This window comes from Momordica charantia (assembly GCF_013281855.1).
Source record: "Momordica charantia cultivar OHB3-1 chromosome 2 unlocalized genomic scaffold, Mcharantia_2.0 BLBB01000002.1, whole genome shotgun sequence".
Lineage (NCBI taxonomy): Eukaryota > Viridiplantae > Streptophyta > Magnoliopsida > Cucurbitales > Cucurbitaceae > Momordica > Momordica charantia.
Window position 1 is genome coordinate 3,708,846 of NW_028275160.1, and position 22,396 is coordinate 3,731,241.

Genomic DNA, 22,396 nt, shown 5'->3' on the forward strand with positions numbered 1-22,396 from the left:
TAAGAATTCGTATAAATTTATAAATAAAATGAACTATAATTTATAAGCTTAGAAATTGTCGGCAACAATTGGACAAAGAGACCATAAATGTATATGCCTTAAATTGAAAAAAAAAATTCAGTAATAGTGGCTCTGCCATTTAAAAGTGTTGAAGAAAAATCTTACTTAAAAAAAATTGGATTTGAACATCTCACCAACATATAAATATTTATATTTTTAAAAATGAATATATATAGTAAGTAGTAAATTAAAAAAGAAAAGTTTGGAAGGAGACTTGAATTTGGTATATAATAGAAAGAAAATATTTCAAAGTTGAGGGGCTCTATAGTAGACCCGTCTTTGATCACAAAACTTCAGAAACAATATGAAAAAAAAAAAAAGGGAATCCGATAGATTGAAACATAACAAACGATAAAGGGATGATAAGAGAAATATAAGTTCATTGAATTGTTTGTTTGCAAGAATTTTCAATCTGTCCATGGAAGTGTAAGACGGTGTTTAAAAAGGCATGCAAAATGAAAATCTGCGGAGAAAATGGAGTATTGTAAAACCAGAGAGAGGAAGGAGAGAGGAAAAGAAGTATTTTCGTGAGAGTTTCTCTATGGTGGAAAACGTTACATTTCTTTCTCTCTCTTGTTTTTACAACGCCTAAACTGGGTGGCAACTAGTTTAGAAGATTAGAAGAAGTAAAAAAGTCTGTTTAAATTAAGTGTTAAATGTCTGAAATCAAAACTGAAGGAAGAGTTAAAAAACTATTGCATTAAACTTGACATAATTAACACCATAAATTTAAACTTTGTAACTTAAGATCATTATAGCAGAAACCAGCCTTCAATTTAAAGCATATAGCAACTAAGATTCAGCCACAGAGGGAGGCCAGCGATCAAACAATGACAAAGAAAAAAGGTTCAGCAACGGCTGCGGCGTGCCTGCCGTTGACGGCGGTGGGCTCAAAGGTGGTGGTGGCTGTGTGCGCCATGCTCTTGACACTGGCCATTCTGATATTTCATTCTGATGAGTTCAAGCTTCAGTCCTCCAGCTTCACCTACCGATTCAGAACTAACGGTTTTGGTGATAGCCATGGCTTTCAATCACCTCCCAAGATTGCGTTTCTGTTCCTCGCTCGTCGAAACCTTCCTCTTGATTTCCTCTGGGCCAATTTCTTCAAGGTGTGCCATCCATTTCTCATAAATAGATGAATGAAGAGAAAGCTATGCATATATTACGTATTTGAATATAGTTACTTCTTATAGAGGCTCTTACATTTTTGTTATTGATGAAATGTACAGAATGGAGACGAGGCCAAGTTTTCTATTTATATTCACTCACAGCCAGGCTTCGTGTTCAATAAATCAACCACCAAGTCTTCTTTCTTTTATGGTCGACAATTGAACAACAGTGTTCAGGTACTCCTCCATGAATTTTTTTTCCTTCAGTTTTCTTTGCTCTAACAGAATAGAATTCTTGTGGCCACCAAATGGTTCAGGTGCTATGGGGAGAATCCACCATGATAGAAGCAGAACGTCTACTCTTTGGCGCAGCTCTTGACGATCCAGCAAACCAGAGATTTGTCCTTCTTTCTGATAGGTTCATTTCGAGATCTTTCATGTTTTGGTGCTCGAAACTGTAATTATCGATCCAAAAATCTAAGTTTGTTTGCTATTTTTAACGGTAATTGCAGCTGCATACCTCTGCATAACTTCAGCCATACTTACAGTTATCTGATGTCTTCTACGAAAAGCTTTGTCGACAGGTATGTGATCGAAAAGTCAGTAATGGAAATCGTTTTATCACAAATCCATGTTTTCACTGAGCATTCTTAAGACCTCCTAATGAAATTAATCTGACTCTGCAATTTGGGAAAAGTTGATTACAAGTAGCTTTGGCTTCTATATTGTGTAGTTTTTTGAATGTTAACGAAGGCCGATATAATCCCGAGATGTCACCAGTAATACAGGAGGAGAAATGGCGAAAGGGGTCTCAGGTTTAGCTTCTTTGTCTAGTTTTAAAATTTTACTCTATGGATGCAAGAGAAGATACTGATTCTAAGCAGTTCCTAGAATGAATAGATCACTTCTTGTCTTGTTTTCAGTGGATTGCTTTGGTGAGGAGACATGCTGAAGTTGTAGTTAACGATGCCATTATTTTTCCTCTCTTTAAGAAATTCTGTAAGGTGTGGAATAAAATTCTCTTGTAGTTCAATTTTTGCTCCAAGTACGGAAGAGCCTTTTAGTAACCAAGCATCAGTAATATCATGTCATGATCAGATTTATCTTTTCCCGCTTTGCAGCAATGGCCGCCCACGGAACTCGCCACCGGGAGGCAAATACTTGTAAGTCACTCTGACTGTTTGACTAAAATATCGATTTGCAGACGAGTACGATAAGCGGTTTTTGAAACAGGAGGTTGACAAATTTGACATTCAACGGATAAAGTTTCATCCCAACTGCATACCAGATGAGCATTATGTGCAGACATTGCTTTCAGTAAGCTGTTTCAGTAAACTGTCTTTTTTTCTTTAGTTTACTTGCACTCGAAATCCGTATCATACCCTAATTTCCTGCGTTTATCAATCGAGATTAAGGCCCAAAAAGCAACCGTTGCTTCAAAGAAGCTTCTGTTGGTGATCAATGTTGCACAATCTTTATTCTTATTTCAGAGTCTTTCGAATCCATCATTGTCATGATATTCACATATGTTAATAATTTTTTCTGTGGACCTTATGGTAAGATAAGGGGTCTCGAGAATGAAGTCGAACGACGAACATTAACGTACTCTGCATGGAACAACTCTATTCCAAAAGGGGACAGAAGATCCTGGCATCCGGTTACTCTCCATTATTTAGATGCAACTCCTGAAAAAATGAAAGAAATAAAGGTTGGTGTTGGCAATGTTATTGTATTAGCCTGCAAAAAGTTTTATTTATAAACACCTTTCCTGCATTGGTTGTTACCATCTTGATCTCCCAGGAAATCAACCACATTGACTATGAATCCGAACACCGAACCGAGTGGTGTTCAGTCAACTCAGTGTATACGCCGTGCTACTTATTTGCAAGAAAGTTCACTCGCAGGGCAGCTCTGCGTCTCTCGAGCAATGGCTGATCGATCGGACAATGTAGTTCGTGGAAAGAATGTGAGAGAAAAAGGGAGGAAACACACATCAGGTTCCTGATGTGGTAGCTGAAAAATGTTGTTGTAGATGAATTTAGGACATCATTTTTGGTGTGTTAAATGGGAAAAATGGGTTCCAAAATCCCACTGCACTCGAGGGGTTTGTATGTGAAAGATGGTGGAAAGAACAAAGAGGGCTTTCGAATTTTGGAATTTTTCTTCCCTATAGACTCACTATAGTTACCTTCTTAAAAGTACATACATAAGATGTATGAACTATGAAGATGTTCTAGTTCTTGTAAAAATGGTAATTCTATTGATTTGACAAAAGTCTGAGTGATGAAAGGAAAAAATAAATAAATAAGTTTTATATTTTAGGAAAAATATCCATTTTAACTTGGAACTTAAGCAAATATATCAATATTTATCCTAAACTTTAAATTTCACTAAATTGCAGTTTCAAATTGAATAAGTGTTGCAATCTTTCACCTCTCTAATAAAAGTTGTAATTTTATCAACACATATATTTCTGATGTCATTGATAAGATTTAGGAAAAAACGATATTATAACCTTTTTTTGGTTGAAAAATATAAATGATGGTTGAATTACTCAATGATTTGCACATTAATCAAACTTAATTTCAGCTTTTTATTAAATTAGTAAAATTTTGATTTTTTTTAAACTTTATTTAAATTTACGGTTTTATTTAATGAAATTGAGAACTTAAAAGTGAAAATTAATACAACTTACTAAATTTAGGGGTAAAAAAGGTTAATTTATTGTATTTTATATATTAAAAAAATTAATAAATAAGAAGAGATAAATCATAAAAAGAAGAAGAATTAGGACAATGGGGTAATCTTCTGTACACTATAAAACGAAGTCTCCCGTTACTCTCGAAAAATTCAAACAGAGAAATGGAGGGAAAGTTGTCTTCCTCGTTTTAGTTCTTGAAAGATCTTACGGAGCCCAAACTTTCTGGAATTTGTTTCTGCAACTATCACCTCAGTTTGATTCTTCCAATGGCGGAAATACTAAGCCCTAATCCTTCCGTCGTGCAGAAGCAGAGGCGTCCGATGGCCACTCAGATACAATCTCCGACGAGCCCCTTCTTCCTCGGCTCCAACGACGACCAACTTGAGCGCGCTCAAGCGCGGGCGGCACGCGCTGCAGCAAATCGCCGCAAGTCCATTGCTACCAGTCTGCTACCTCGTGAAAACCCCAATGTATGCCTCGACAAGCGGCAGATCCTTGAATTATTCCAAAATTGCATCAAACTTGCTAGTGAAAATGTGAGTATCTTTCTCTATCTTAGCGTTCTCCTCCTTTGGCACTTTGGACCTTAATTACTTCTAACATACAAAATGCGTAAACACTCACACTATCTGGAATCATAATTATTTATTGTGCTTTTGTGTTTGGTTCTCTCGGTGCAGAAAATTAATCAAAAAAATACATGGGAGCTGAATTTAATTGATCATCTTACTGAGCTTATTAAGGTCGAAGAAGAGGACACGGAGACAAATTTTCAGAAGGTTGGTTGTGTTATTCTGACTGACAGTCTGGTGAAAGTTGCTAGTATTTTGAACGAGTGTGTACAGAAATTGATTCTGACAGAGCAGAAATGTCGATTATTTTTTGTGATGATAGCAGCAATTAGCTCTGAATTGCTAAGTTCTGGATATCTGGAGACTAATAATTTGTGTGTGTGTGTTCTGAGTTTAAACAGTATGATCTGGAAATTCCTTGATTAGAATTTTTTTCCCACTTATCCACTTAACTGAAATGTTAATTTAGTTCGTCTGTGCCAGCTTTCTAGGAACAAAGATAACGAGGTGAAACAAAAAATCTTCGTCGCACAGTTCATTCATATTTGCTAACTTTGTAATTTGGTTGCCATGTACCGTGTAGCTTTCTTGAAATTGGAAGCTTAAACGATATCAATATGATTTTGCAATATGTTATCCTGTTCAATTATCTTTTTTTTTTTAAAAAAAAAATGTTTACTCAAAATTTCGTGATCATAGTATATACTGTTGATGGATGATTGTTTTACTTTGTACGCATACATGCCTTACTACAGTAAATAAGCTTGTGAATAAAATGGACATTGCTCATCAATGATCGGGTTTATGGTCTTGAAAATTGGTTGAAAATGGTCCCTCCATCTTCCTGCTCCAAAATTGGTTGAAAATGTTTGGATGATATTTTTTCTTTAGGCAAGCTGTACTCTTGAAGCTGGAGTTAAGATCTACTCATTAAGGGTGGATTCCGTTCATTCAGAGGCATATAAAGTCCTTGGAGGGATGAACAGGGCCGGCCAAGAAGATGATCAAGGTAAACTTGTAATCTCAAACGTTTGCCTCTTTCTCTGCTTATAGTTTTTGACACCATAGGGAGTATCAATGTTTGGTCGTCAATTGAAGGGAGTTCAATAACAAGTTCATTTTCAAATAACTATCCCATTTTTAAATTGAATTGTTGAAATTATAAATATATTATCCAAACTCAATGGTATCAACCATCAATGTTTAAACTTGCATAAAACAACAGTTATTACAGATGTTAGCGTCTTATGATATCCCTTTGCCATTTGATATTCTTGTTGAATTGGTTGTGCTTAATTACTCTACCATATATCTTCCTTTTTTTCTATACCTCTTTTAGGTTTCTGGCTTGCAGCCCATTTTTACATAGTTTCCCTTTTCATATCAGCTATTTTCGTTCTGACATCTTTCTGTATTTTCAGAAACTATCATGCAGGATGGAAATCTAGAAAGTGAGCAGGAGGGAGTTCATTCAAAAAAGGAGCAGGATAAAAAGGTTGAAAGTCTGTTTTGACAAGTAAAATGAATTTCTGTCTGGATATGTATGTTAACAATTAACATAAGTCTGTATTTGGCAGTTATCTCCTTTGTCAACGCTGGAGTCATCTTTTGAGGCTCTAAATGTGAAGAAATTTGATGGTGATCACACATCTGATGCTTTCTTTCTGCTAACGTTAGATGTAGGATGAGGTTATAATTTGGTTTTTTCTGTGATGTCAGTGGCATTTGCAGTGGATCCTCTTTATCATCAGACATCTGCTCAATTTGATGAGGGTGGAGCCAAGGGTCTGTTAATGAATAATCTTGGAGTATATGGTGCGTGTAGGGTGCTCTTCGATTCAGAGGAAGTGCCTGGGAAATGTATGTCTTGCGAAAATAGACACGATAGCTCTGATATGATTGATATCTCTTTCGCCAGAGGTTTGTGGCTTAAACTTCTTGCTGATAATATCTTATATAGTTGATTTTTCACGTTTTATGTTGTCACATGGTTCAAACTGATAGACTTACACCGTAAAGCATTTTTTTCCTGCTTCTATAGACTGCATCGAGGAGATGGTATTGAATATGCGAGTGAAGGATGAAATTTCGCCAACTCTAAGGAATATAGTCAACCTATTTGATGAAGATAACAGACGACCTTCAGATTACTGTAGTTCAGGTCTGAAAGGAGCCGAGAAAGTTCATATGGATTATGATGTAGACGACAGGTTTGATGGCGACAATTTTGATAACTTTGGTACTACAAATTACGATAATGATGACCAAACAAGCATGGTTGATGATGGACCAGGTGGGGGAAGTGCAGGTTTTCCAACTTACCACGAGGTCATTTTTTCCGTCATTCATACTCATACAATTAGTTTCAATCAATTCATATGTAGCATTGAGATACTCGAAATAAAATTTGAATGGTTACTAATGTCTTGAAGTATAACAGGAAAGTGTGTCGTCTACTTACCGTGACCCTGATGCTGAGGAAAGATTGGGGAAAGTTGATGAGTATTTGATTTCATGTTTGGGTCTTACTGCAAGACAGAATGCTTGGGCAGGCCCTGAACATTGGAAGTATCGTAAAACTAAAGGTATTGCTTAGGATAGTAGGTTTAAATCATTTTGTAAGTTAGTATATTAGTCTTGAGTTTCTACTGGTATGTTCTGTAATATGGAATCTTATTATAGGTTCTAGTGATAGTCCTACAGAAAACGGATCACAAACGACAACCAAGAGAGCAAGAACTAAGAAACAAGCAGAAAATGATATTGATTTCACAAAATCCTTGGATAAAGAAGTTTCAGATCTATTTGCACCTCCAAGAAACCCCAAAGCGTTGTTGTTGTCTAAGAATAGAGCACCTTGCAATACTAAGCTTCCTGAAGACTGCCACTACCAGCCTGAAGATCTTGTGAAGTTATTTCTTTTGCCTAATGTAAAGGTAAATTTTGTCACCACATTACCATCTCGTTAGTTGTTGAAATGGGGAGCATCCCAGCTTCAATTTTTTCCCAAAACTCTCATGAAATAATTATTTTGGATGCAGTGCCTTAGGAGGAGGGGAAGACAGCTATCAGGTACTACTGTATATCTATGATGTTTAGTGATGATTTTACAATCATTTCGGAGATTGTTCACCTTCTTGGCTACTTGCGAGAAATGATATTATTGTTTTTATGAAATTATGGTGTTCTAATAGACCTTTTTGGCGTTCCACTTTTTTAGATGAACCAACGCAGCATAACGATGATTATGGAACATCGCCATCCTGGGAAGATGAGAATGTATTTGGTGGCCAATACGATGAAGGTGATGGTCATAGTGATGTGGAGGACTCTGATGCACTCGTTACTCAGCCTCGTCAGGTTCAATTCATTGTACTTAAATTTTCATTTTAACCCTTGTGGCCGTGAATGATAGCGAACCTTATGTGTGGGAATTGTGGTCTAATTTATCTGGCAAAACGTAATTCAACTTTTGGAGTTATTGTAGTTTGATATGCTGTGTTTTTTACGATTCGGTAAGAAAGAAAAAATGCAAACATATTTTCATGATTGCTTCCTGCTTTCAAACGGTACAGGTTAACAAAATTGAAGTTCAATACGACAAAACATCAAAGCAAGTTGATGTCCAGGCATTGAAAGAAACACTCTGGTCTCATTTACAAGAATCTCAAACGGATGCTCAGGTATCTTTACATGCACAATTCGGAACATGTTAACACAAGTTTCACTTTATCTGATTTTGTTTGATTTAACTAACTTGATTTGAGGACATTTTGACGTGAACAAAAGCCGAACTCTCCCAAATAATCTATGGACGTTTTCTATTCCATTCTATGTAACTCGGTGTGCAGCATTGATAATTCGTTCGTTCATTTTTGAGTCTATGGCTTTTTAGGAACAAGTTAAGATAGAAATTAGTTATAGAATTAGAATTCCAATTAAGGTACAGTACTATTTATGGAAGTTTATCTTTTGTCATTGTTATTACACACACACTCACTCCTCACTCCTGTGAATGGAGAAATTCTAATTCAGATATTTTTGTTCATGAAAAGGGTGAAGATGAGTCGGTATCTTTCAAGCAAATCCTTGCCACCTTTCCAAATGAATGCAGAGCTGCTCAAACCATCAATGATATCTCGCCCCATTTGTGTTTTATATGCCTATTACATTTAGCTAACGAGCATGGGTTAAGTATAAATGGCTCTGACAACTTGGATGATCTCACCATTCACTTAGCTCGTTAATATTGATGTATAATACCTGTGAAATTCCTTACCCCTTAGTTTTCCTAAAGTTGTAATTTCTCACTGTATTTTGTACCGACTTCACATTTTCTCTAGCTGTTGCTATTGTTGGTGCCATTTAACAAGAATATATTGCTGAGAAATTTGATTTCTTCCATTCCACTCCCAATCTTACCTTTTGTTAAATATTGTATTTTTTTCTTTTTTCAATAGGGAGTTGAGATTCAAATCTTCGACATAGATATATATCTTATCTAGTTGAAGTATGCTTAGATTGACTGTTGTTTGTGACTTTTATTCCTTTTTAGTTCAAGCCTTATGTATTAGTGAACAAAAATGTGGGTTCAACAAATGGCTGAATTCATACGCCATGCAATTTCTTTGTATTGTCTTTGATCTCTTAATATTGAAACAGTCCAATCAGCATTACAGGAAAAATTGCTGCTCAACCTTGTCAAAGGTTTCAGGTCATGATCTCTGGGAGGGAGTCATCTGGTTAGTATCTTTTCCATAATATATTTCTATGTTTGATGTTCACACAAGCTGAACTTTCAAGAAGAAAAGGAAGTGGGATAAGTAAGAAAATCTTGGGCTCCATCGTAGACTAATCAAATTTTGCTCAGTACTGGCTTCTGGCTCCATGAATTCCAAGCTACTGTAAAAGCAGCCACTTGAATGAGCATCGGGTTTCGTTTATGTGGTTTGAACTGTACCACGAGCCAGAGCACGGGATCTGACAATGTCGCCTCTCCATCCTCTTTGATGAGCCCTTGTCTCCCATAATGCTGTTAGCCTCTGCTGTGAAACTAATGAAGCTTCAGCTTTTTCCCTTGCTGCTTCACATGTTTCCATACCTGAATTGCACTTGTCTGCTTCTTTCTGATATTGAGATGTCATCTTCTTTGCTTCCAGCAGAGATATGTCGGCGCGACGGTGACTTTCCAAAGCTTCAGCTTCCCTCAGTTTCAGTTCCTCCGACAACAACTCCACAAAACTCTTTTCTGTTTCCCGATTCATACCAGGGTCATGTTTCACACAATCTGTAAAAATGGCAACAAAGAACTCATTCTATAACCACTAAAGACACACAACATCTACACTAAAGACAATATCACTTCATTAGCCACGTTTGTTTTCCATAACAATTAACAAACACCTCAAGCTTAAAGGATTTGCAAATTTTAGACTATAAGACATAATTTTATGTGGTTGTGTGAGATCTTAGGTATGAAATTTGGAACAGAATAAAATGGCGGTAAGACTTTAAGCTCCGATCAACTAGAAAAGGCCGAAGTAGGCTTGTAGTAGCAGGTAGTTCTTTGATTAGAAATGAGTAAATAATCAATACAAATGCCAGAACAGAGTAACAGATTCTTGCAAGAGGATGAGATTTCCTACAATCTATAATATGCAAGTCTAAGTGTAAGGAAGACTAACCTCTAAAAGTCGTGTTTTCGAGCTCTGCAAAGCAAGAAATCAAATTAAGAATCAGTTTTATGATAATACTTTGCTAAGGAAACTATAAGAACGAATCCTCTAACAAGTAACAACATTCAGAAGGTACAAGCTTGTGAAAATTAAATAAAACAAGACGACTTCTCTCACTTAAAAAGGGGAATACTTGCAGATAGAGAGAGAGGAACACAGCCAAGGAAAACCCCAGGAAGTAAACATTTATCAATTGTGAAGATTTTTTGAATGTGAGTTCCATACTAAACCGAAACACTCTCTCTTGCCCTCGCCTTTGTCCACCAAACCCATACTAAACCGAGACGCTATTCCATGCACCACAACTCCATGACTCGAATTATTATACTAACATTAGTGTCAACTGCAATCAATACGCAGAGAGTGGCCAGATAGCTTAAGCATTGAGTAACAAGCTAAATGTTTGTCTTCTAAAGCAAGAACTTCGATCATTCATAATTTAGGTGTCTACTCCATATAAATACAATTTATACAACATACAACTGAACTTTCACAAACAATGTTTTGTTCTTTTTCTTGTGTTTGACAAAGATACAAGTGGAGCTAATAAAATCTAAACTGTGAATAAGACTTCAAATCCAACTAACTAAAGCCTTAAACTTTACATTCTTTGCAATGCTAACATACACGAGAAATGACAATATAAATGATATTCAAGTCCAACGATGGCATAAACAAATCTAAAAATGCTGAAGCCATTAATGGCAGAAAGAAGATAATGCTAATATATCCATTGCCATTATCCTCCTCGATTAAGGAGAAACAGAATAAAGCAACCCAAGAATCATCAGTAAAAGACTAAGAGAAACAAATCATCAAAAAGGTAGCAACGGTGTAAACTAAAATTTTGGCAAAATGGATCATGAGATCTAAGAGGCAATCTAAAAAACCACAAAAATGGACCCAACAAGCGCAAAAGGAAATAGATCCGTAAGAACATGATGATGGCATTATTTCAGTGTTTGATTTGGGGAAAAAATGGAAACTCACCTTCAGAAATGGCGAAGTCAGTGTAAGAAGAACAGTCACAGAAACAAGGAGGGCAAGTGGAGGAAGAGGAAGAAGAGACGGCGGCCAAGCACTCGATGAAGTGCCAGTAGAGAGGGGGAGCAACAATATAAGCTGCTACAAAAAGACCCATAAAACCCAATCCCACCTTCGTCGCTCCTGGAGAGCACCAGCCCACACCCTTCACTGCCATTTCCCTATCTCTCTGCGTCTCTCCACAAATCGAAACGAGCTCGTCGGAGAAGATGGATTACAGAAGGGAATAATAAAATGTGGAGTAGAAATCAAACGGAGTGGGCAAATCATGAGACTAATGGGAGCATCGTATCAATCTAAATTACACTTTTTTTGTTACCTTCTTCGCTACCTGTTCACTGTCAATTTTCTATTGGGTTTGGAATTAAAATTGTCAATGTGGGTTATAAAGTTGTGAAGATTATGTCAAAACTGATTGAGTTTAGAAGATGAATACAAACAAAATTTTGATTAGAAAAAGCATTGAATAATTTAATGAAGATGAAGTAAAAAGTACGATTATGCACTAGCTATTCCTAATTAACACCGGATCGTGACCATGGGTTCAAAATTCGCATCCTACTTGTATGAAAAAAATAATAATAATAAAAGATACCATTATAAAAATTAAAATTTTCATCCTCAAATGGGAGGATTTGTCCGACAGTGAAAGACTAGAGCATTAGAATCCCGAGAGGAGATCAAACTATTAAAACTAGAAACCAAAAGTTTTTTTGGTACAACTAGAAATGAAAGTTAATAATTATTTGTATTTAATAATAATTTAATTAGTTAAAATGTATTTTTCTCAAGCTATTAAAACTAGAAATGAAGCTTTTTTTTAGTACAACTAAAAATCAAAGTTAACAATAATTAAATTTATTTAGATTAACTTTATGAGAAATATCAATTTAATATTAACTTTTAGCTTAAAATATTTACTTTCAACTCATTGAATTATAGTTAATTTAAATCCGTATGTATTTCCAACCAAAAGATCGAACGTTGAAATTCTAACCTCCGTATATTTTTGCACTAAAAACATTCGTTGAATTATGCAAAAAGTTAAGTTAGAAACAAAATTGACAACTTTTCTAATTTCTATAAGCACAAATATAATGGCATAAAATCATAAATCATAATCTAGAGAAAATCTGAGTCGAAAAGCGCGACTTTGAATAGCGAGTTCTTCCTTCCGTAATACGCTGCGTTTTAGGCATTCTTTCTGTATTCCGAAATGCCATCTTCTCCGAGGTCGTCATTTTCGAAATTCACAGAGAAGGCACACGCTCTTGCTAACAACAGCCGAATACACTGCGAGCACCTTTAAATCCTTCTAATGGCGTATGAAATTCCACACGATCTGATCAAACAACTTCAGATCTCACTTCGAAATGCTGCCAATATCTCCTCCTACGACCCACACGATCCTTCGCTTCCGAATCTACCATCGCTCGATGAAACAATTGCAGACCTCGATCCCTCGCCGCCTTATCTTCGCTGCAAACATTGCAAAGGAAGATTGCTTAGAGACTTGAAATCATTTATTTGCGTCTTCTGCGGCAGGGAACAGAACACGGACGTCCCTCCGGACCCTATTAATTTTAAGAATACCATCGCTTGTCGATGGTTGCTCGAGTCCTTGGACTTGGATGGATCGGTAGGTTCTTCTATTTTTATTAGAATCCTGTGCTTTTCTTGTATATTTGCTTAGATTCGTGTGGGAATGGGGAAGAGAGTTAAACTTCAGTTTCCCCTGTTTGTGATTGGAATGAGCTACTTACTCGTCTCGCCAGGGCAGCTTGTTGCGAAAATTTTGTTGCTGATTGTAAAATAATCTGTTCGTTCTTATAGTCTCGAGGGTTGATGGAAAATTTTAGTTATAGTTTCAGAGAAAAATCTCTTAGAATATTAAAAGCTTCTGTTCCGGCATGGACTTGCTATCTAAATTCTCATGTTCATGGTTCTAGTATTGATGATGTTCTTCTGTGAATTCATAATTTATCTGGAATGGACAGTTTTCGATACTCTGTACTTTGGATTCCAGAAGTTGAGTTTAGCCCAAAGTATTTTCTGCATTTGAGTTTCTTAATTTATATTGTAGCATATCTAGGGTTCCTTTGGGATGATCTTTGAAATTGTTTTGCAGGAGATGGTGGGGCCGATCGATTCAAAGGAATTGAACCGGGGAAAATCACCAGAGCAGTTTCCACTGACGGATCTTTTAGATTTAGAGATCAAGTGGCCTGAATCTGAAAAAAAGGGGCTTGCAGACGAGATCCCAGCTCCAAGTAAAAAAAGTACCTTGAATTTGGTTGGAGTTGATCTTGACTACTACTTTTCTGAGGAAAAAAAAGACAATACTTCAAAAGTATCTGATGAGCCAATACCACTGAATAAACAAATAGATGGTTCTGAAAGTTTTTTTGGAGATGTTCAAGCTTTTGGGACAGCGACAACGATAGCTAAACAGGAGAGTGGCGATTCCTCTTCTGGTTGGGAGGCAAAGTTTCAGTCTGCTAGTGCCGCAACTCGTGATAATTCTAAATCAATTGATCCTTTTGCTGCTTCCTCTTTGGAAACAACATTTGGACGCCAAAAAAATTCCAGAAGTGGAGCAATAGAAGATACTAAAAACTCCTCTTCATCAGTAACCAATGACTGGTTTCAACAACAGGATGATTTATGGAGTAGTTCCAATCATGAATCCATTCGTATGCCTGGACAGGTCGAGCAAACTGGAATTTCAACTGATGGTAGAACTGTAGGAACTGCAGATTTTTCTTCATCAGCAAGTGGTGATTGGTTTCAAGATGATCAGCGGCGAGGAGGGAGCAAAAAGAAACCTGATGATAAAAGTGTTTCTAAAGATGATGACTCAGCTGATGCCTGGGATGATTTTACTAGCTCGACCACGAAGCCAAAGGTGGATGAGATATCAGAAATAGATTTCTTCAGCTCAACGACCTCAAGGGATAGTAATCTTAGAAACTCTTCTCAGCCAAATTCATTTGCAGAAGCATTCCCTCCAGATGGTACAGTAGAAGAAAAAGCAACACGGCCAGATGCTTCTGATTTAAGCAGGTATGTACAAATTAATCAATTATTGTTGTAAAGCAACCTGCTAGATTGTCGAAATACAACATTGACACAGTCGAAATTGTGATATCATTCCCCTGCTACCATGGCTAGGTGGTTCCTAGTCTAAATATTCGGTCTATGCTCACTAAAATTGCTCTGTCCATCAATCATTACCCACTCTATTTTTTATGCAAATGCATCACTCCGTTCTAGCTTTCATTTATATGTTCTACTTCATGGAAACGATCGGACAACTTGTTGCTTAGCCTCAACATTTTTTCATGTTTTAGGATTGGTGAAGAGAACGAAAAAACTGGAGAAAATTCTGAAGGTTCAAATTCTGATGATGTACAGAAGATGATGGGAAAGATGCACGATCTTTCTTTTATGCTCGATAGCCATCTTGCAGTCCCCCCAAAGTGATGCATCTTTAGTTTTTTTTCTGAAGAAGAGCACACGCTGCCACTGAGCTTTTCCTGTAATTTTCTTCCCTTTTTCTTTTTTAAATCTGTAGCAGCGTAGTGTAGTTATTACTGAAAATGCATTCTTTGATTTTATAAAATGGCCATATGCTGTTGATGTCCATTGCAGACATAACTAACATACCGTGGATTCACGCGACTGACAAACTCCTTTCAAACTAGCATTTTGCTGAGTATATTAGATTTATACACACCATCCAACCGAAATCTCGGTATTGTCTGCCAGACGACACTATATTTTACTGGCTAAAGCACTGGGTCATCACAGCTGACTTAGCAAATAGTGGATATGGGGAGTTTTATTATTATGAATCAACCCTTCATAAAGATGATAAAAAACATAAAACCATCCTAGCTTGAATACATCATTTTAGTAACTGACCAAAACCTATTGATATCACTTTATTAGTCATTTGACACAGTACACAACAAACAAGAATGCCAAAGCACTGGATTTGCATAAGGTGGGCCATGGAAGCCCATACCTTCCCTTGGAAAACAACCCCTTCAAAAATGGCCAGAAGCTCAAAATCAACCACACACTGCATATCACCTCCCCCACCCCAAACTCTTGCACAATTGACTGCCTTCCTAACAAACCAATTGAAAGTGCCGCCAGTTGAATCATCAAAATGGTTGTGCCTGGCACAAAGAATGGGGACTCATCAAATGTGAGCCGACCCAAATCTCCATCAGTACCCTGGGCGCCATTGGTAGAAGATGACTCCTTTTTTGTTACTTCGAACACAGTCTCCGATAGTCCTAAAATCTTCATAATGACAGCCACCATTCCAAGCAATGAAGAACACATTGTCTTAATCCTCTCCATTCGCTGGTTATTCCACCAGGCTCTTATGGATTGGCCCGTTTCCAAGTACTCCAACAGTTGTTGTAAGTTGACAAGGACGAAAAGCAGAAGAGGTATCCATATTACTGGTTCTTGTACCTGCATACAGAAATTCATAGTTGTTTTACCTCGAATTTCATGTAATAACTAGCAGTCTTATATGAAACTTGAATATCTCTGTGTTTTGAGATGTAGAGATCGAGATTGTATCCTATACTTGCCTTGGGCAAAAAATGAGTGTTGGCAATTAGACAAAATGCAGGCAGGGTAGCGTAACATATCTCTGGAATAGAACGAAGGCCCATCAGAAACATCCACAGATAGAACAAACGTTGTCTAAATTGGAGCTTATCAGAGAGAGCAGTGAAAATGGGGCATCTTCTGCTGAGGAAAATTTCAAGAAGTCCTGTCATCGCTCTCTTTTGATGGGTTAATGGAACTGGGCCGCCTGAGGGCGCACATCCTAGGAAGGCTGGTGGAGTTGGTGTAATGTATGCAGATTTCCATCCTCTTTTATGGATCTCCATTCCAGTCAACACATCCTCTACTACGGATCCATATTGCCAACCCACCTGAGGACCAATCAGCAACTATTGAAGTAAACAAGGTAATTATGAAAACAACTCGTCTTGTTTTACGTTCCTCTCGTTTCCATTGGAGCGGAGTTGAAGAAATTTTCATAGGGACTGACAAAATAATCTTTTAAGTTTGAAGATTTAGGAAGACGAGTTAGAGAGGAAACTTTCTTAATCTAAGAGAACTAGGAGACTATTACTCACTCTATAGTCACGTCTATAATAGATTCCAACTCAATTTCGTGTAGAACCTATTGTCAAGCTCGCAAAAACTAGAGCTAACCTGTGCTCAATTTAATGTAATTATTTTTGTTTATACTGGAACCCCAAACAATAAGAGGATGTATTTGAAAGCAACCTTGGAACCCCAACAGGAATTGTGTTCATAATCAGCAGTAGCAACTTCACTTGATGATTTGATAGAGTTGGATAGGCAATTCGAATTATCTGTGACGCTTCTCAAAGTTCGAGTGGCTGAGGTTACGAAATCTTTTGAATTTCCAAATGTTTTATACAACTCATCGTCATAACGTTTCTCTGCAAAATGATTGGATATGAATTGTGTAAACACAAAAGAAACCAAATAATTTGAATAGAAGCAAACTGAACTCTGTGATTATTATTATTTTTTTCATATGAGAAAAGCCGACTAATAATAAAGTTATTTACCAATAACGTTAGCTTCATTTTGTGATTGACCATATAAGACTTTTCGCCGATGAATACATCCCGTTCCCATATAGCCAGGCCCTTGAACTCCTGCCATTCCACGAAAAATGAGCTGCCAAAAAAAAAAAAAAAGAAGGTAAACAGTTAAAAACCCATTATTTCACAAGCATATTACAAAGTACAGAAGATTCATGATAATAAATAAATAAATCACCTCCATGATCACAATCCATTGGTTCCCAAAGGGATCATCTTTAGGTCCATTGTAAAAGCATTGAGGAAATTGAACAAATGCACACTCTTTATCCATCATTGGGTCTAGAAAGAGACACATTCCGTGTAAAAGAACGGAGGGGTTATTGACAAACATGTCACAATCCACGTTCAACATATAAGGGGCATTGGTCATTAATCCAGAGACTCTAGTCTGCGTATTGAACAAGAACACACGTATTAATAAGATTAGTTGAAATCATAGAATATAGAGAGGAGATTTAGGGTAAGAGAATGTGAAAATTACTAAAACATTCATGGCGCCAGCTTTGTAATGGTGTGGAAGTTGGGGCTTCTTCTCTCTCGAGACATAAATTAAATGAGGCAATCCATCCCAAAGGCCTTCCTTGTTCTCCCATATTACCTGCAAATGGGATGTGTTTAATTAGTAGAGTAAGAGGAAGATAAACTTTCCAAGGGAAGTAAGTACACAAAAATTTAAAAGTTAATTGTAAGAAAATTTGGGCTTAAATTTGTCCTTCGATTTTTAGGTTATTTTTGTTGGTCGCTAAGAGTGTCGGGTAGTTTCTTGTTTCCTATTTTATTAAAAAACTTCATTTTACAACTATTTATATTTTTTCCTTAATTTTTAGAAATATTATCAAAATTGTATAGAAATTTAGGAAAGCAAAAAACAGTTTTTTTTTTCCTTTCTAATCTATTTTAAAATATAAATAAAAATTTTGTTTCATCAATTTTTAATCTATTGGTGTTGAGCCATGTAATTCTATTTTTCTTTATTAAAAAAAGGAAATAGAAAAGGGCTTTAAATTTTCAAAATATATATTATATATTCCTACCTAATAACTGATTACCCAAAACTAGTGTATCTTATATATAAAACCTCTATTTTAAAAAAATCAATTTTTATATGTATTAAGTTTTGTTTTAAAAAATATTAATGAACTTTTAACATACCTATGTATATGTCTTTAGGATTTTATTCTTTAAGAATTTAAATGGGTAGGTTCATTAATTTTTTTTTGTAAGTATATATATATTTTTAAAATTTACAAATATATCTTTCGCTTAAAATAATTGCAAGTATAGCATTTAAAAATTTAATTTTATATGATAGTCATTTTTCTTTTTTATACGATATACGGCGTTGGAGGTTTATAAGATAATAATTTTTTTAAAAAAATTTATATGATAATCATTGATTGATATACATCGATAATAAATATTGATTAATTGTAATTATAAGAATCTCTTATTATATTATATATTGATTAACTATAATCAATAAGACAATTTGAGCATTTCTAACCAAAAGATGCATGAATTTGAATCTCCACCCTATTGTTGTATTATAAAAAGAACTATAATCAATAATAATCACTTATTAAATTTTATATGGAATATTTTTTGCAATATTTTAGCTTGACATACTTTAATAACTCCTCTTCATATTCTAGTTACTATTGGATTTGTAAATGTTTTAGCTATTATTTTATAATATTTTATTTAAATGAGACTAAATTTGTCATTTATATAATAAAATACAAATACTAAATTGTCAATTTCAAACATCTGTACGCCAATATGAACCTAGTCCAGCAGTGATAATTGGTACCTATCTCCGATTAAGAGATTATGAGTTCAAACCATCCACTCTAACACAATAGACTCATATTTCCTCTACCAATATTTTGATATAATTATATATTTACGTTAACACGTTAATATGCATATTTAAATTCATATTATAAATTTGAAAGTTGAGTACCTTGATTATAGGTGCATGATTATTTGGTTTTGTGTTATCGATATCTGCCAATTCGGCCGCAATGTCGCGAAATGCAAAATTTTTTGCCGCTTCATCAATCCTCTGCCGTAGCTGCTCGTACTCATCCTTATCATACAAACAATTAAGACAAAAAACCATATAAAAAACCATATCTTACGATTCCTATTTTTTTCATTCATTATAATTTTCATAGAATATCTTCCAAATTCTCGTTACCTTCATTCTCCTCCACTCGCACTGGAACTCCGTCGATGATCCATCAGAGGCTAAATCACCGGAGAAGTATCTAAACGGAGCCCTAACTCCGACCTTATATTTCTTGCAGAACGGCACCCAAATTTTAGCGAACTTCAGAGCTTCGGAGAGGGAATAAAACGTGAGGGGAGAACATCCGTCGTCGGAGACGTAACAAGCCAGTTTATCCGCCGGATAATCGACTGCTAACAAAGAGAGCACCGTGTTGACGGTGATTATCGGCGGCTCCAGCACTGGATCCGCCGTCGTGACGAATAAATCCACCGGCGGAAGCTCCTCGATTCTGTATTCCAATCATCATTCAGCATAAAATTAACAGCAATGCTATGTCGAATTCGTTCGATTCAACTTCAAATTGGAAAGTTTAGAGACGAATTGGAACAAATTGAAGTGTATGAAATCGTTGCGATGCGACACAATTTATTGGGTGAATTAGAAGTTGTAGGGTTACCGTTTGAGGAGCCGATCCGGATAGGTTTTGTAATCGACAGGGGACCAAGTGAGATTGACGGCGAGGGAGGTGGCGAAGGTGAAGTAGCACTCGCAGAGGAAGGCAATCGCATAGAGCCAAGAGAAGCCATGGCTGCGGAGGAAGAGGAGGCGATAAGCGAGCAACGAAATCAGGAGGAACAAAATGGTAACATCCAACGCTCTCTGCAAAATTCTGCTAACTGCAAATTTTCGGTACAGAGGACGAGGGTTGGGATTGGCCATGGGGAAGATGAGGGACAATGCATGACGCTCTCCCATAACATTGTGGCCTATATATAGTGTCATAAAAAGGAATTTTCCGGTGCGGTCATGATTTACCTTTTTATTTTTTTGTCCGATTCACGATTAATTAGTCAGAAATATTTAATTTGTAACGTCATTTACATACAAGTTAGAATATATATCTTAATCAATTAAATTACGTTTAAATCAATAATAATGGTGCAGTGTTATTGAAAAATAATTTTTTCAGATAATAAAATATGTTTGAAGATGAATTTTCTTTTAATAATGTTTTTAATTAAACTTATTTTTAAAATAATGTTGACTTATCAGAAAAAATGTCATTTTGGAAATTTATTCTAAAAATATTGTTGTTGTAAAAAAAATGGGGTTTGGTCGTCTCTTGAAGAGACGAATGTTTTCTGGTCGATGACCATCTGACATGGCGCCAGATGGTGCCACATCAATTTTTTTTAAAGACGGAAGTGTGGTCGTCTCTTCAAGAGACGACTGCCCGATCCGTCGATTGATTTTTGTAAAAGAAATTAGTTTTTTTATATTATATATTATTTAATAGTTTACAAGTCCAAAACCTCTTATTAGTACTTAGTATACTGTTATCCTAATATTCCTACCATCTCAAGTTTGAATCTTAGTACACACGTTTTTCTTTTTTATAACCATTAATCATCTCTTTTCTATTTTTTACTTCTTTTTTATAACCATTAATCATCCAGTCTTTTTTTATATTATTATTTATTTATAATAATAATAACTTTCTATCATTGGTATTTTCTTTTATTTTAATATATTATTATTTATTTTTCTCTTTTTTACTTAATATTATCATTTTTATCCGAACTTCTTTTATATATATACACTATTATTTATTTAATAATATATAAAATAAAAAAATACAATGATAGTAATAATAAACTTATTATTATTAAATAAATAATAATATATAAAATATAAACAATAATATATAAAAGAAAAGAAAATACAATATTCGTAATAATAATAACTTTATTATTATTATTAAATAAATAATAATATATAGAATAGAAATAATAATATATAAAAAAAGAAGTTGAGATGGAAATGATAATATTAAATAAAAAAGAAAAAAGTAATTAATAATATATAAAATATAAACAATATTATATAAAATAAAAGAAAATACAATGATAGTAATAAGAATAAAATTATTATTATTATTAAATAAATAATAATATATAAAAAACAACCTGTGATGGGAATGATAATATTAAGTAATCAGAGAAAAAGTGTTAATTAGTTGTTATGAAAGGAAAAAATGGGTTAATGATAATATTAAGTAAAAAAGAGAAAAACGATGATTAATTGTTATGAAAAGGAAAAATGGGATACATGTCCGAGACTTGAACTGGTGGAAGGGTTGATAGGATAGCAATACACCCACACTAGGAGCTTTTTTACATAAGAACTACTGAATATTATAAAATATAAAACAATATTTTTTTCCTAACCGTTCAAATAGTCGTCTCTTGAAGAGATGACTATGTGAGGTGGTCGTCTCTTAGTTCCGTTTTAAAAAAAAATAATGTGGCGCTAGATTGTGCCACGTCAGATAGTCGTCGATCAAACCCCTTTTTTCTACAACAACAATATTTTATTTTTGAGTTTAGTTGCATTTTTTTCCATATTTTTTAATAAATCTGCATTATTTTAAAAATAATTTTAATTAAAAATAATATTAAAAAATGCGGTTTGAAGATAATAGACTATAAAAATAGTGAAAATAGAGTAATTTAATAAAAATCTAGACTCCCAAGAATATGGTGGCTGAGTCAACTTCATTGAATTTTCTAACAGACAGTTTTCTAAAATTTTGTCAGATTCAAAATTGGGTGATGGCTCTCAGCTCTGTCAATCAATCCATTCATTTTCTTGGGGGCCAAGGAGAACATGATTTCTTGTCGCTTGGTCTCCAAGCAAAGAAGTATCAAAATTTGTTTTGAAGAGTGTCTTGAAATATTTTTCTTAAAATGCGACTAATTGAATGGTAAATAACTACTATTTATAAATCTTTAGCTGTGACGTGAATAACATCTTTAACTTTTGAAAAATAAATTATTCGTGAAACAATAAAAGAAAATATATTGAAAAAAATTGTTCACTAAACATATTTTTACACAATATTTCTTCGTAGAATTAAAAAGCTAGTTTGAAATAGTTTTTCTAAACAATTCTAACAATCTCTTGCAAGAAAACCTTACAATGAGGGATGTTGATCAACTCCTTGCATATATTTAATTTATTTATAACATGGCTTGAAAAAAAAAACTACATATATATGTTGGTCGTGATTCATGCTTTTCTCATTTTCAATGTCAAATCATATTGGGAAGATCGAAGAAAACGAAAACGACTGCAAAAAAATTGTAGATATGTGATTATTGAATTCATTCCCTCTGAGTTATTTGTTATTTACATTGGTCCTTATTCACCATTAAATTAATAATTTAAAATTAAAAAATTCTAACATTTTTTTTCAAATCTTAAATTTTT

General features: G+C 34.9%; 5 protein-coding genes across 5 annotated transcripts; 3 read left to right on the top strand and 2 right to left on the bottom strand.

The window, feature by feature from the left end:
• Nucleotides 1-47: 47 nt before the first annotated feature.
• Nucleotides 48-3,456, top strand: LOC111011229 (glycosyltransferase BC10-like). Its single transcript, XM_022284929.2, has 10 exons — nt 48-1,169; nt 1,290-1,406; nt 1,487-1,587; nt 1,682-1,753; nt 1,903-1,984; nt 2,093-2,173; nt 2,291-2,332; nt 2,403-2,486; nt 2,731-2,877; nt 2,970-3,456. The coding sequence occupies exons 1-10, from the start codon at nt 891-893 to the stop codon at nt 3,102-3,104; spliced, it is 1,140 nt and encodes a 379-aa protein (XP_022140621.1). The 5' UTR covers nt 48-890; the 3' UTR covers nt 3,105-3,456.
• Nucleotides 3,457-3,989: 533 nt separating this feature from the next.
• EMB2795 (condensin complex subunit) lies at nt 3,990-8,846 on the top strand. Its single transcript, XM_022284625.2, has 13 exons — nt 3,990-4,406; nt 4,551-4,649; nt 5,334-5,451; nt 5,864-5,937; nt 6,020-6,080; nt 6,162-6,362; nt 6,484-6,770; nt 6,883-7,027; nt 7,125-7,378; nt 7,484-7,514; nt 7,663-7,802; nt 8,018-8,125; nt 8,498-8,846. The coding sequence occupies exons 1-13, from the start codon at nt 4,137-4,139 to the stop codon at nt 8,687-8,689; spliced, it is 1,980 nt and encodes a 659-aa protein (XP_022140317.1). The 5' UTR covers nt 3,990-4,136; the 3' UTR covers nt 8,690-8,846.
• Nucleotides 8,847-9,032: 186 nt separating this feature from the next.
• LOC111011015 (uncharacterized) lies at nt 9,033-11,561 on the bottom strand. Its single transcript, XM_022284623.2, has 3 exons — nt 11,168-11,561; nt 10,127-10,150; nt 9,033-9,729 (listed from the first exon to the last, which is right to left on the bottom strand). The coding sequence occupies exons 1-3, from the start codon at nt 11,376-11,378 to the stop codon at nt 9,383-9,385; spliced, it is 582 nt and encodes a 193-aa protein (XP_022140315.1). The 5' UTR covers nt 11,379-11,561; the 3' UTR covers nt 9,033-9,382.
• A 795-nt stretch (nt 11,562-12,356) lies between these two features.
• Nucleotides 12,357-14,864, top strand: LOC111011184 (uncharacterized). The gene is made up of 3 exons (XM_022284857.2): nt 12,357-12,860; nt 13,350-14,284; nt 14,572-14,864. Exons 1-3 carry the CDS (start codon nt 12,540-12,542, stop codon nt 14,702-14,704), a joined length of 1,389 nt encoding a protein of 462 aa, XP_022140549.1. The 5' UTR covers nt 12,357-12,539; the 3' UTR covers nt 14,705-14,864.
• Nucleotides 14,865-15,036: 172 nt separating this feature from the next.
• Nucleotides 15,037-19,882, bottom strand: LOC111011183 (cellulose synthase-like protein H1). Its single transcript, XM_022284856.2, has 9 exons — nt 19,584-19,882; nt 19,094-19,415; nt 18,857-18,982; nt 17,375-17,491; nt 17,069-17,281; nt 16,855-16,966; nt 16,544-16,722; nt 15,832-16,182; nt 15,037-15,709 (listed from the first exon to the last, which is right to left on the bottom strand). Exons 1-9 carry the CDS (start codon nt 19,880-19,882, stop codon nt 15,173-15,175), a joined length of 2,256 nt encoding a protein of 751 aa, XP_022140548.2. The 3' UTR covers nt 15,037-15,172.
• Between the last annotated feature and the right edge of the window lie 2,514 nt (nt 19,883-22,396).

What these genes read in the sequence shown, in the direction of transcription:
- LOC111011183 (XM_022284856.2), bottom strand. Translation starts at nt 19,882, where the DNA reads ATGGGAGAGCGTCATGCATTGTCCCTCATCTTCCCCATGGCCAATCCC. An exon ending in CCGGATCGGCTCCTCAAACG is followed by an intron (nt 19,416 to 19,583) that starts GTAACCCTACAA and finishes ATTGGAATACAG; the next exon opens with AATCGAGGAGCTTCCGCCGG. An exon ending in GCGAGTGGAGGAGAATGAAG is followed by an intron (nt 18,983 to 19,093) that starts GTAACGAGAATT and finishes TTGTATGATAAG; the next exon opens with GATGAGTACGAGCAGCTACG.
- LOC111011015 (XM_022284623.2), bottom strand. Translation starts at nt 11,378, where the DNA reads ATGGCAGTGAAGGGTGTGGGCTGGTGCTCTCCAGGAGCGACGAAGGTG. An exon ending in TGACTTCGCCATTTCTGAAG is followed by an intron (nt 10,151 to 11,167) that starts GTGAGTTTCCAT and finishes CTTGCTTTGCAG; the next exon opens with AGCTCGAAAACACGACTTTT. An exon ending in CGAAAACACGACTTTTAGAG is followed by an intron (nt 9,730 to 10,126) that starts GTTAGTCTTCCT and finishes CCATTTTTACAG; the next exon opens with ATTGTGTGAAACATGACCCT.
- LOC111011229 (XM_022284929.2), top strand. Translation starts at nt 891, where the DNA reads ATGACAAAGAAAAAAGGTTCAGCAACGGCTGCGGCGTGCCTGCCGTTG. An exon ending in AATTGAACAACAGTGTTCAG is followed by an intron (nt 1,407 to 1,486) that starts GTACTCCTCCAT and finishes CAAATGGTTCAG; the next exon opens with GTGCTATGGGGAGAATCCAC. An exon ending in TTTGTCCTTCTTTCTGATAG is followed by an intron (nt 1,588 to 1,681) that starts GTTCATTTCGAG and finishes CGGTAATTGCAG; the next exon opens with CTGCATACCTCTGCATAACT.
- LOC111011184 (XM_022284857.2), top strand. Translation starts at nt 12,540, where the DNA reads ATGGCGTATGAAATTCCACACGATCTGATCAAACAACTTCAGATCTCA. An exon ending in CCTTGGACTTGGATGGATCG is followed by an intron (nt 12,861 to 13,349) that starts GTAGGTTCTTCT and finishes ATTGTTTTGCAG; the next exon opens with GAGATGGTGGGGCCGATCGA. An exon ending in GATGCTTCTGATTTAAGCAG is followed by an intron (nt 14,285 to 14,571) that starts GTATGTACAAAT and finishes TTCATGTTTTAG; the next exon opens with GATTGGTGAAGAGAACGAAA.
- EMB2795 (XM_022284625.2), top strand. Translation starts at nt 4,137, where the DNA reads ATGGCGGAAATACTAAGCCCTAATCCTTCCGTCGTGCAGAAGCAGAGG. An exon ending in CGGCCAAGAAGATGATCAAG is followed by an intron (nt 5,452 to 5,863) that starts GTAAACTTGTAA and finishes CTGTATTTTCAG; the next exon opens with AAACTATCATGCAGGATGGA. An exon ending in AAAAGGAGCAGGATAAAAAG is followed by an intron (nt 5,938 to 6,019) that starts GTTGAAAGTCTG and finishes TGTATTTGGCAG; the next exon opens with TTATCTCCTTTGTCAACGCT.